The 12,307-nt window shown below is 54.0% G+C and overlaps 1 protein-coding gene across 4 annotated transcripts in view; it reads left to right on the top strand.

Moving 5' to 3' along the window:
- Acacb (acetyl-CoA carboxylase beta) overlaps nt 1–11,301 on the top strand; it is a 105,313-nt gene extending 94,012 nt beyond the window's left edge. For all 4 annotated transcript variants that reach the window (XM_041648403.1, XM_041648402.1, XM_041648401.1 and 1 more), the window contains 9 exons: nt 526–622; nt 4,103–4,199; nt 5,057–5,192; nt 5,981–6,158; nt 6,571–6,683; nt 8,042–8,196; nt 8,764–8,934; nt 9,052–9,188; nt 9,753–11,301. In XM_041648403.1, the coding sequence (XP_041504337.1) occupies nt 526–622; nt 4,103–4,199; nt 5,057–5,192; nt 5,981–6,158; nt 6,571–6,683; nt 8,042–8,196; nt 8,764–8,934; nt 9,052–9,188; nt 9,753–9,879 (1,211 nt within the window). In that variant the 3' untranslated portion in view covers nt 9,880–11,301. The remainder of the gene's footprint in view (nt 1–525; nt 623–4,102; nt 4,200–5,056; nt 5,193–5,980; nt 6,159–6,570; nt 6,684–8,041; nt 8,197–8,763; nt 8,935–9,051; nt 9,189–9,752) is intronic.
- The last annotated feature ends 1,006 nt before the right edge of the window (nt 11,302–12,307 follow it).

The raw sequence follows: 12,307 nt of genomic DNA, 5'->3' as shown, positions 1-12,307 counted from the left end.
TTCCAAGGAACGTCTCTGGCTAAGCTGTCCCATCACCCGAAGCCAACCCATGTCTAGAATTTTGTGTGCTGTGCCTGAGGCAAGAGTTCCAGTGGCTTCTTGGGTTTTACAGACCCTTACCCTCCAGCAGCGGCTCCATTAGAAGGCATCCGGTTTCTTACCCACTGTGTGCTGTATCCTGTGGATAGCCCCGAGCCCTGAGGCAGAGGCTGAAGCAGGAGGGTTTATTCCCTGGCATCCAGCCGCTGCCAGACCTTCTACCTCTTGTCAGAGTGACAACCATTTTCATCACCTTCCCAACACCGTCCCCACCCCCACCCATCAGTGGCTACGTTGCTGCTGTCACAGTGTGTCTCTCTGGGACATGGGTGAGCTGTTTCCTCTATAGCCAGTGGGCCAGAATAAGGTTCTCCAGCAGAAAGGGCACAGGACTATGTGGTCAAGGCCAGCTGCTGCAGTGTGCTCACCAGGCAGACCCTGGGCCTCTCCAGCCCTCAGCCAGGACTGCCATCCTTCTGCCCACAGCTCTGAAGAGTTCCTGGCAGAGCGGATTCTTCGACCATGGCAGTTTCATGGAAATCATGGCACCCTGGGCTCAGACCGTGGTGACCGGACGAGCAAGGTGACACAAGATGGGTGTGGGCTCTACACAGCTGCCCACCAGGCTCGGGACTCTCAAGCGCTAGGCCAGGCTCTTGGTCTCTGACTTTTCTGAATGCAAAAGGCAAATTTAGGGAGTAGGGAGATGGCTAGGGCCATGTAAGCCTAAGTGCCCGAGTTCAGGTCCCTGGCACCCACGTGACAAGCTTGGCACAGCAATGCAGGGGATCCCAGCACTATGGTTACAGAGCCAGAGCCTAGCAGCTTGCTGGTAGACTACAGGTTATGACAGAAGATGAGCTAGAGAAACCTGACAGGGAACTCTACATGCAGGTATACACATACACACACATGCACGCGTGCACACACACACACCTACCCCCATACACAATGTATGCTTATATACCACACGGACTCCAAGAGTAAAAAACAAAACGTGTGAGCTGAACAAGGATGACACCCATAAACATGCCAAGCAGGTCAGGGAAAACCCCACACAGAGAACGGCAGGCAGCGGAGGAAGCTGTCCAGTGCCCAGCAGTCAGCCCTGCAAACATACATACAAGTTGGCATTAGATGGACCCACCAGGTTTTGTGTGTGTGTGTGTGTGTGTGTGTGTGTGTGTGTGTGTGTGTGTGTGAGAAGGAGAACTCCTCCGTAGCTGTAGCTGGCTCCTGAGTGTCCCAGTAGCCTTAATCTGCCTTTTGTCTTCAGCACCTTCTGTTTAGCATATGGTAATCCTGCAGGAGAGTTTCCCAAAGGTGCAGAGCCTATGCAAAACTCGGTTGGGAAAACCCAGGGAAACCCATGGTATACCTGATGGAGAATTTGCACTTGGCATTGTCCCTTTGGAGGCTTAATTAAGATGTTTTTGGGATATGGCGGTCAATTTGTCAAAGTGTAAACCAGAGGATAATAAAGAAGCTCCAGTCACCAGAGAGTGTGGTCAAAGCTGTGTCCTCTTGGAATTCCCAGCATGACATCACATCTACAGACCCAGATCACCGGGTCCCCTCAAAACCAACCAGGAGACCAAGTCCTGTATGTAAAAGCAAAGAGTCTTTATTCTTACACAAGTTTGCAAACTTGGTCTCTTCATGTGTCCAACATATTGGAATGATCAGAGAGCCCCGAGCTCAATTAGAGTTGGATTTTTATAGTAGCAAAAGGGGTGAGGGATTTCTAAGGTTTAAGACCCCTGATTGGCTGATATTTGTCTAGGGGTGTCCTGGTGGAAACTGATGGGTGTACGCTGGCAGGTGATCCTATCTACAATGGTTGGGAACATTAGGAATTTCCTTTGGAAGGTCTGTGTAAAATTTTTGCTGCCCAACAAACCTCTCCGCCTAGGCAATAATCCAGATCAGACGAAATCAAACCGAATTAGAAAAAGCCCAGGTTTAATGGATGCCAGCCCTCCCAGGTAGCCCTTCAGGCCCCCCAGGGAGGGGAAGGAGAACTGGAAAGACCATGTGTTTGGTCTCTGGTGGGGCAGTTTAAATAGCCTGTGGGAGAGGTCTTGACCCTCTCTGGGGAGGGGTTTGGTGGGCTTTCTCAGAGCTGGAGTCTGGACTGTGGCAAGTCCCAAAGGAGGGGGCTTGGGATGGATGCAAGGGAGTGGGGTGATGCTTCCAACCAAACATCTCAGACTCCTTGGATATAGGGGTGTTTTTATGATTTTTCAAAAATGCTGCAAGATCCCTGGCGGCAGTAGGCACGTAGCAGGCTCTGGGAGCAGCCAGTCCCAGGCAGAGATGGCTGCTGGTCCCCAAGCGGTGGCTGGTCTCAGGCAGGGAGACACATGGTGGGTGGGCTGGTCCCAGCTAGCCTGGCCTGTGAGCAGGCGGTGGGTAGGAGACAGGTGGACAGACACATCGTACAGAATAGAATTAGATATTTATTACTTAGAGGAGGGGTGGGGAGAAGAAGAGGACAGAGAGAGAGAGAAAAAGGGGGAGAAGCAGGGAGAGAGGCAGAAGCAAAGAAGCTGCCTCTCCAAGAGGAAGAGGAAGATGGAAAGAGAGTGAGCTCAGGCCGGAAGCTGAAGATCAGCCTGCCTCAGTGGATGGGGGAGGGAGTGGGTGTGGCTTGTCTCTTAAAGAGATGAAAATCATAACAGGTGTCAGGGGCTGGGGTGTCACTTCCAACCAAACAGTCTGTTTCTGGGTAGTGCCTGGGTAGTCTCAGTTTGTGGTCTTTATCAGAACCAGGTATTGCCTCAGGGTAAACTGCTGAGACTCAGGCCTCTATTGAGCTTGTCTTGGCTGGGTCCTGATTAGGATGAACCCAGTCCCAAGCTTCCCATCTCCGGGCTTCCAGAGCCTTGTCTGTTAAATGGAGATAATAATTGAGCCCAAAGGATTAGCGTGACAACCATCGGTGCGATCAGTGCCATGCTGAGCTCTTCATATTTATCACATGTTCTTTAAGTGCTCACAGGGCCTCAGTTGTAAGCACAGGGCCCCGGTGAGATGGCTCAGCAGGTCACAGTCTCACCCTGCAGTTTGTTCCCCAGAACCTGCATTAAAGGTAAATGAGAGCAGACACTCCAAAGGCCCATTCACTCCACACCTGCACCATAGCATATGCACACACACACACATACATACATGCATACACGTACATACACATGCGTGCACAGAGTTAAAGATGTAAAAATTGTGTGTCATTAGCCTTTAGTTATAGTCTCCTATTTATTTTACAAACCCTTTTGTATAATCCTGGAATGACCTGGAGCTCTGTGTGGAGACGGCCCTGCCCACTTCCCTAGTAAGGGTTGCTGTGGGGATAAAGGACATCCCAGGGTGACAGGTAGTGATGTCATGGTCTCATCTGAGCCAAACTCTTTGACACTTGGTGCTGCTCACCCCCTCCCCAGTTTTGAGTACTGGAGGTGGAACCCAGGGCCCCATGCATGCCAGGCAAAAAGCTGTACCATGAGCCATATCCCAGCTCTTTGGTTTTTATTTCAAGTCAGTATCTTGTGTAGCCCAGGCTGGCCTTGGCTTCCTAGGTAGCTGGGTAACAGACCTATGCCACCAATCCTGGCTTGCTTCAGACTTGCCCTGTGTAACTTAGTTCAGCACCCAAGCTCCGCAGTGTGCAGCTGCTGGCCACGTGGGATGATTGACGTCACCATTTAGAGCTGGGGTGTAGCTAGGTTGCACAGCACCTGCCTGGCACATGCAGAGACCCGAGTTCCATCCTAGTACCACAGAGGGGAATCTGAAGCTGAACGCTGGGAACTGTGTGTGCGTCACACTTGACCTTTTAGATGCCTAGCCTGAGGCACAGACCGCTCCATGGGTTCAGTACCACGCTGCCCTAACTGTTCTCACCCTAGCAGGGTACCTAGAGCTCTCCCCACCTCTGCCTTGCAGCCAGCTCCACAGTGTACCTCCAGTCCCACCTGGAAGTGCCTGCAGCAGGCTGGGTAGATGCTGGGGCCCTGAGATCTCACAGGGCAGCCCAGTGCTGAACTCATGTGTGCTCACCTTGCAGATTGGGGGGCATCCCCGTGGGGGTGATTGCCGTGGAGACTCGGACTGTGGAGGTGGCTGTCCCTGCCGACCCTGCCAACCTGGATTCTGAAGCCAAAGTGAGCCAGGAGCCATGACCACTATGACCACTGCTGACAGCCCAGAGAAGCTTCTGCTTCCACGGTGCTGAGAGCCAGGGAGCAGAGGCCTCCAGCAGGGATTGGCCTGGAGGCTCTGCCTGTTGCCCCTCCACACCTCCGTGGGACACATAATATTCTATTCCAGGCTTCTTGCCCTGGTGGTAAAGGTCCTTTGTGTACCCCATCCCCACTTCCACTGTACTGCTACTGGGACCTGCAGTCTAGCCTAAACCAGTGTGGTGACAGATTGTGTATGAGAATAGGGGGAGCTGTTGAGGTCCAGAGAGTATGGGTTTGGGGTTCCTAGGGAGCCTTGGCTCTGGAGCATGTATAAGGATACATGTTCTGGTAAGGGTTACTGTGGTAATGAGACACCATAACTGAAGCAGCTTGGAGAGGAAAGGGTTAATTCAGCTTACTCTTCCACATCACTGTTCATCACTGAAGGACAGGAAGTCAGGACAGGAAGTCAGGACAGGAAGTCAGGACAGGAACTCAGGCAGGGCAGGAACCTGGAGGCAGGAGCTGATGCAGAGGCCATGGAGGGGTGATGCTTACTGGTTTATTCCTCCTGGCTTGCTCAGCCTGCTTTCTTATAGAACCCAGGACCAGCAGCCCAGGGGTGGCCCCACCCACAGTGGGCTGGGCCCTCTCCCAACAATACTGATTAAGGAAATGCCCTACAGCTGGATCTTATGGAGGCATTTTCTCAGCTGAGAAATGTTTGTCTGGGTCAAGTTGACGTAAACAGTAGAGGACAGTAGAGGCTGTGACCACTGGCCCTGTTGTCCCTGTGTCCAGGGTTACTGTATGACTTAAGTGACTCTGTGTCCCAGATCATCCAGCAGGCAGGCCAGGTGTGGTTCCCAGACTCTGCCTACAAGACAGCACAGGCCATCAGGGATTTCAACCACGAGCACCTGCCCCTCATCATCTTTGCCAACTGGAGAGGCTTCTCGGGTGGCATGAAGGGTAAGTCCAGCCCCTCCGCATCCCTCCACTGGGTCTCTCAACAGTCGGGCGAGGACGCAGGTCAAGTAACCAGCTGGTTTATAGATGAGGAACTGAGCATGAGAAGCAGGTGACTTCCTGAGGTCGTGTGAAGGGCAGGGCAGGGAGGTCTGCTCTGCCAGCTCCCTGGTGACCTGGGTAGTTGTCTTTCTGTGTGGTAAGGTGAGGAAGGCACGTGGCCATCCACAACCTTATGGTTGCGCGAGCCCCTCTAAGTCACCCAGAATGTCCAGAGAGATAGCGGTTCTCACTGGCTGATGAGGAAGCAGCTGAGGAGGAAGAGAGGCACATGTGTATCCTTGAGAGCTGGATGACTTCTCTGAGTCCCCAACCCCTCTGTTTGTGAATGGGGACCCTGCAGTGAGGGTCCCGTGCTCTGGTTCCACACACAGCACTGATGCTGGCCAGCATTGCAGTGTCACCATGTAGGGTATGGGGACTTGGAGGGACCTCCCGGTGATGCAAAGCAGAGACCTATGCTATGGGGGTTGTATGTACAGGATACAGGAGTGGGCTGGGGCATCTCACTCAGAGTTGGAGGGGATTAGAAAACAGCAGACCCTGCGCTGGCGCACACAGATGAGGACACACCCAGGCAGGAGGGCAACCTGCCCAAGGTCACATGGCCCTGAGGGAAGGAGCCAGACCCAGCCCAGCCCCCAGCTCTCCCTTGGCAGCCGGAGCAGAGAAGGCTGTAGGCTTCGTGGATGGATCACTGGGGCCTGTCCTAAGCAGGCCTCGCTTTGCAGACATGTATGAGCAGATGCTGAAGTTTGGAGCCTATATTGTGGACGGCCTCCGGCAGTACAAGCAGCCAATTCTCACCTACATCCCGCCTTATGCTGAGCTCCGTGGGGGCTCATGGGTTGTCCTGGACTCCACCATCAACCCCCTGTGCATCGAGATGTATGCCGACAAAGAGAGCAGGTGGGTGTGTCACTCAGGGCCTACTCCGCAGAGCTAGTTAGACCCTCAGAGGGCTCCGTCCGGGGAAGGGCAAGAAGCTGGGCGGGCAGCGTGCACACAGAACCTTGACTCCCAGGGTGGTGGGCAGAGATAGGGAGGCCCTGGGGCTTGATGAGCTGTCAGCCTGGCCAAATCAGTGAGCTCCAGTTCTGTGAGAGACCGTCTCAAAAAGTACGGTGGAGGGCAAGGGAAGACAGCTGACATTGACCTATGACTTTCACAGGCTTACACACACACACACACACACACACACACACACACACACACAGAGTCATAATACTTGCCAAGAAATAAGAAAAAGGAGTTAGGGGCAGGAGAGCAGGGAGACCCTAGCCCCCCCCACCCCCATACCTCTCTCCTCTTCTCTGTTCAGGGGCGGTGTTCTAGAGCCAGAGGGCACTGTGGAGATTAAGTTCCGGAAGAAAGATCTGGTGAAGACCATGAGAAGGATAGACCCAGTGTGCAAGAAGCTCATGGCACAGCTGGGTAAGTGGGTCACGCAGGCCGGCACAGGCGTCAGAAAGCAGAATGAGATGGGTCACACACAGCCATCAAACCGACCCAGCCCCTTCCAGACATGTCCACAGTGAGATGTCTCGGCAAAGGGGCCAGGAATAAACATGAAATTACCTTTCAGAGCCTCTGTGTTCAGAGCACAGCCCTGTCTCTGGAGCCAGGGTGGAGCATTCCATGTGGCATCCTCTCCGCACTCATGAGCTTCGGGGCGTTCACCCCGTGATCTCACAGTTCACTGTTCCACACGTATAGCATGAGATAGCTGAAACATTTGGGGACCACGGAGAACACCAGAACTTGGATAATTATAATGTCTCTTTAGAGTACATCATGTCCTCCCTGGGCAGAGATAAATAATTTTTATCCATTGTATTTGCTTCATTCTTGATCTTTGATGCCACTCTCCCCAGATGTCCATGTGGTGGCCATGTATGTAACCGTGCAGCCCACACGTCTGTTACAGCGTGCACTTCCTTTGGGTTCACCTCTGTGATTTGGGTCTACACTTCATGACTGGGTTTGTGTGGAACTGGCATTATATCTTGAAATATCTCTTATCTTTTTTAATGATTTGTTATATTTATTGTGCATACACTGTTCTGAGCATGTTTGCCTGCAGCCAGAAGAGGGCATCAGATCTATTACAGATGGTTGTGAGCCACCATATGGTTACTGGGAATTGAACTCAGGATAGTCAGTATTCTTAACCTCTGAGCCATCTCTCCAGCCTGGTTTCTTTCCCTTTTATTACATCTATTTTGTGTGTTTGTGCATGCCCGTGCCACAGCACACGTGTGGAAGTCAGAGGACAGTTTGTGGAAACTGGTTCTCTGCTTCCACCACACGGGTCCCGGGAATCAAACCCGGATCATCAGGCTTGGCACCAAGCACCGTTCTCCAGAGTCAGCTGGCTGGCCCCTTGGGAGTCTAACGCTGGCTTTCCTTGTTATACAGTGTTGTCTTCATTCCTTACTACCCGTTTCCCCCAACAGAGCTGTGTTGGTTTGTCCCACGTGTCTGCTACCATGGAATTAATATGTCCCCACTGTTTTTACTATATATCTGCAGACAGCAGCTGAAGCCTGGGCAGGCCTGGGGCCCCCCTCCCAGGGGCTGTCTTGGGGCTTCGGGTGCACTTCTGAGGCTACAGAACTTGATTTAGAAGCAGTGTTGGCATGGCAGGCCAGACTATCACAGGGCAAGGCCTCTTGTTTGGTTTTGTGGCTTTTCAAAACAAGCAAGCAAACAAGCAAACAAACACAGGCCAACCCCACATGGCCATCTCTCACAGTCCCTGAAGTCCTGACCTGATGTCTGCTCACCTGCAGGGACAGCCCAGCTCTCTGACAAGGACCGCAAGGAGCTGGAGGGCCAGCTGAAGGCCCGAGAGGACCTGCTGTTCCCCATCTACCACCAGGTGGCAGTGCAGTTCGCTGACCTGCACGACACGCCCGGCCACATGCTGGAGAAGGGAATCATCTCGGCAAGTCCCCAGAAGCCACCAGGGACCTAGACACAGAGGAATGCATAGGGGTTTGGGATGGAGCCAAGCTGGGGCTCGGAGGGCCCTCAGGACCATTCAGTCTGAGTGTGTCAGCAGGAGCCTGCAGCCTCTCACCCCAGGGGTCTCAGGTTTTGAACATGCTGGAGTAACTTGAGTGTGTTCAGATCGCTTAGTCTGCAGCTTCTGTGAGGCTTGAAGCCTTGTTTGTGCTGACACTAGCCTGTGACTGGCTCCTAAGAGGACAGCCTCGTCCACTGGCCCGTGTCCATAGCTGGCTGGCCATTTTTCTTTGGGGAACCAACCTGAGATCGAGTTTTGTGCCAGCAGAGGTAAATGTGGACACCATTTTGATTCAGAGGCCATGCCAGGCACTGAGGGTCCTGCAGAGCCCTGCTGTGTCTCCCTCAGGAGGAGCTCGGCGCCCTATGCACTTTATCCCCGCTTCTAGGATGGGGTGGGCACACGTCAGGTAGCCAGCCTGGGGCCTAGCGCTGAGCAATTCCTGCCCCCTCCCCTTTGTGGGTGCTCAGCTGAACCTGTCCACAGGACGTGCTGGAATGGAAGACTGCACGCACCTTCTTATACTGGAGGCTGCGCCGGCTGCTGCTGGAGGCTCAGGTGAAGCAGGAGATTCTCCACGCCAGCCCCGACCTGAGCCATGAGCACACACAGTCCATGCTACGACGCTGGTTTGTGGAGACTGAGGGCCCTGTCAAGGTGGGCCTGAGCAGGGAGAAGGGAGCGGTTGCGTGCAGGCACGGGGCGTAAGGACTGCCAGCTGTGTCCCTCAGCAGCATTCCCACCTGAGGTAGACTCCACCCATTGACCCCCCAGGCCTACCAGTGGGACAGCAACCAGGTGGTGGTCCAGTGGCTGGAACAGCACTGGTCAGCCAGAGATGGCTTGCGCTCCACCATCCGTGAGAACATCAATTATCTGAAGCGGGACACTGTCCTCAAGACTATCCAGAGGTGAGCAGCATGCCTGTGGCCAGCCTCTGGCTCACTGGCCTGCCACAGTGTCAGGATCAGGCCCAGCTGTAGCCCAGGGTGATTACTCCCCCCTCCCACACACACACCAGAACTGTGGTCCATGGCTTCTTGCCTCGTAGCTAGTACCTTGTTGATTAGAAGGACCCCCATCGCAAACCCCAGGGCTGAGGATGCAGGCTCCCTCCTTGTCAGTATTTCCTAGTCTCCAAGGAGGTGGATCACAGGATTCCTGGTCCTGTTTCAGGTGTGAAGCTGGGTGGGGCTCAGGTGTATCACACCTTGGGTCACGTCACACAACCAGTGACTGGATAGGGCTGTGTCACCCTGAGGCCTTCTGCTCCCTACATCAGAATCCCCCCCACTACAGGACTATTTCCCCATCCCTCCACCCCCACCCCATTCTCTAAGTGAACATAGGTGGAGGAAGTTAGAACCCTGGGCTCTGGCCCACCCAAGAGAAACATGTCTAGACAAGGACACTGCCACCTAGAGACCACTGATCCAACTGGTGAGTGACCCACCTGTCTCTTCCCTTCCCTGTAGTCTGGTTCAGGAAAACCCAGAGGTGACCATGGACTGTGTGGCGTACCTGAGCCAGCACCTCAGCTCGGCTGAGCGGATACAGGTGGCTCAGCTGTTGTCTACCACGGAGAGCCCGGCTTCCCCCTGAGGTACTCTGGACCACGGGAATGGCCATGCGGTGGGCCTTCGCAGGACCCTGGGGCTTGTTTTGGGAAAACCCACAAAGCCATCCTGAGCACTGTACCAGCATCTTCCTGGACAAAAGGCCCCTGTGGTTCTGCCAGACAGGCGCAGCCTCCCCTTCCCTGGGAACCCTAGGGTTTGTCCCAGTGGATAACTCCGCTACATCTCTGAGGTGAACTGAACCGGGCACCCCAAGTTCTTGTGCTTTGCCTGGAATGGGGGACCAGTGTCTCGGCTCACTATCTCATCTCAAGGCACTTGCACACTGGTTCACGCTCAGCAGCTCTTGTCCTTCAACAGAATAAATGTGCTAAAGAAAACACACCAGAGAAGACCCAAGGAAACCTCTTTCTGTGACAAGGCTTATCACGATACTTAGTCACCCAAGCAAGGGCAAAAACAATTTCCTTTGTTCAATTAAGAGAATAAAATGGCATTTTGTTCTCCAAGTGGCCCTCCTGAGACAGGAAGACCGTCCTATGGACAGTGGCCCTCCTGAGACAGGAAGACCGTCCTATGGACAGTGGCCCTCCTGAGACAGGAAGACCATCCTATGGACAGTGGCCCTCCTGAGACAGGAAGACCGTCTTATGAACAGTGGCCCTCCTGAGACAGGAAGACCGTCATATGGACAGTGGCCCTCCTGAGACAGGAAGACCGTCCTATGGACGAGCTGGTTCCAAAGATGAAGAGAACAATGGGTTGGATACTTGGTGTCCGGCAGAGCTGGAGGACTCCTCGTGCCTCGGCTCCCAGGCTCTGTTAGCCTTCTCTTCCCAAGTGGAGCAAGGACTGGACCCCATGCCTCCTACAGATTGGCTACCCTTTGGGTACCAAGTACCCTCCTGCCTGAGCACAGAGAGGCTGTCCCTAAACACAGCTAGTGTTGCCACTTCGCCCCTCCACTTCCTCACCACATGCCTTGATACCGTGGCGGAGCCACTGGCTCTGGGGCTGCGCTGCAGGTACCCCAGATTTGCTCATGAAGACTGTGCCAGCACCCGCAGGCCCCACAGCGGCAGGGTCTGAGAGAGATATTCTGTGCCAGTGACAGAGGCCGCGCCGTCAGCCACCACCTACTGTCCTTCTGTGCAGTGTCTGACGGCATGGAGCATCCCCCTCGGGCTGAGGCTACAGTCACCCAGGGAACCGGCTGCAAGCCAGGCCACTTGAGGTCCCCCAGGTTAAAACAGAAAGACCCAGCCACCAGCCAGTGACAGCCCTGGCAGCTGAGGGGGGCTGGGAGGAGTGGAGATTCTGGGGGATGAAGGGCTCTTCTGGGCAAGGTCCTCTTGGCATTTGGAGGAGAGCCCAGACTCTGAGTAGCTGCTGCCCTGACCATCCACTTGAACTGAAGAGGCTGTTGGGAGATCGACAAAATAAACTATTCTTTTGAAGGAAGCCCTTTGACCTTGACTTATTCTGTGGACCAGAAAACCCTGACAGGTAGAGGGGATGGAAGGTTCTCCACTGTTCTCAAAGTCTACCTCTTTCAAACATCAGAGAACTTTGTATAAATCTCTAAGTGATGGAGGTCCAGGCTTCGCCCCCTTTCCATGCCTTCCCATCAGATGAGGGGGCATGGCAAAGCTCAGAGAGGTCAAGACATTCACCCACGGTCACACAGGGCAGACTGGGAGGTGTGTCTAGTCTGACTGCCCTTCCTTCTGTGACACAGGGCTGTGGTGTGTCCAGGCGCCTGCGCTGCTCTTGGGGACTGATTGTCTCTGCGGTTTCACCCTACACAAGAACCTTGAGCCTCCCACAGTGCTGATCCGCTCCTAGGGACCCTCAACAACTATTACTTTATTCCGGTCCATTCAGCATCTTTCTGAGGGTGGGTGCCACTGGGGAGAGAGAACCTGTCACACACACAGGGCAAGGGAGAGGCGCAGGCCTGTTGGTAATTTTTGGATCTCTGAATCAAGCCTTGCTTGAAGCCAGAGGAGGCATTAGAAACTAAATCGTTTTTGTGTTTTGTTTTAAAAAGTGCTTTCCCTAGTTCAGAGAGGACCAGCAGCCCCATCCTCAGATGGCTCAGCCCAGAGGCAGCAGTTAGTGTTTCCTAAGGCCATTCTGTGTCAGCAGATACCCAGGAAGGGCAGTAAGCCCACCCAGGCTCTGGAAGGTGGGCAGGGGAGGGGTAGGGAGAGGGAGATGGTTAGGCAGACTTCCTGTTGGGTCCCAGACATACCTAATTGCTGTCACTGTAAAGATGCTGACATTTAGCCTATGGGCAGTCAGTTGCAAACTCCATTGTCCCTGACAAGGCCAGTGCTTCCATTTTCCCCCCAGGGGACTTAGCCACTAACCCCAGGGGAAGGAAGGAAGGCCCAGCTACCACTGTGTGGACAGAGACCTTGTTGCCCAGTTCAGGCGCATACAGAGGTGGC

This window comes from Microtus oregoni, unplaced genomic scaffold (assembly GCF_018167655.1).
Source record: "Microtus oregoni isolate MIOR12 unplaced genomic scaffold, Mior012 000003F_ref0000135, whole genome shotgun sequence".
In the NCBI taxonomy this organism is placed as follows: domain Eukaryota; kingdom Metazoa; phylum Chordata; class Mammalia; order Rodentia; family Cricetidae; genus Microtus; species Microtus oregoni.
The sequence above is the reverse complement of the archived record's forward strand: the minus strand, read 5'-3'. Positions and strand labels throughout refer to the sequence as shown.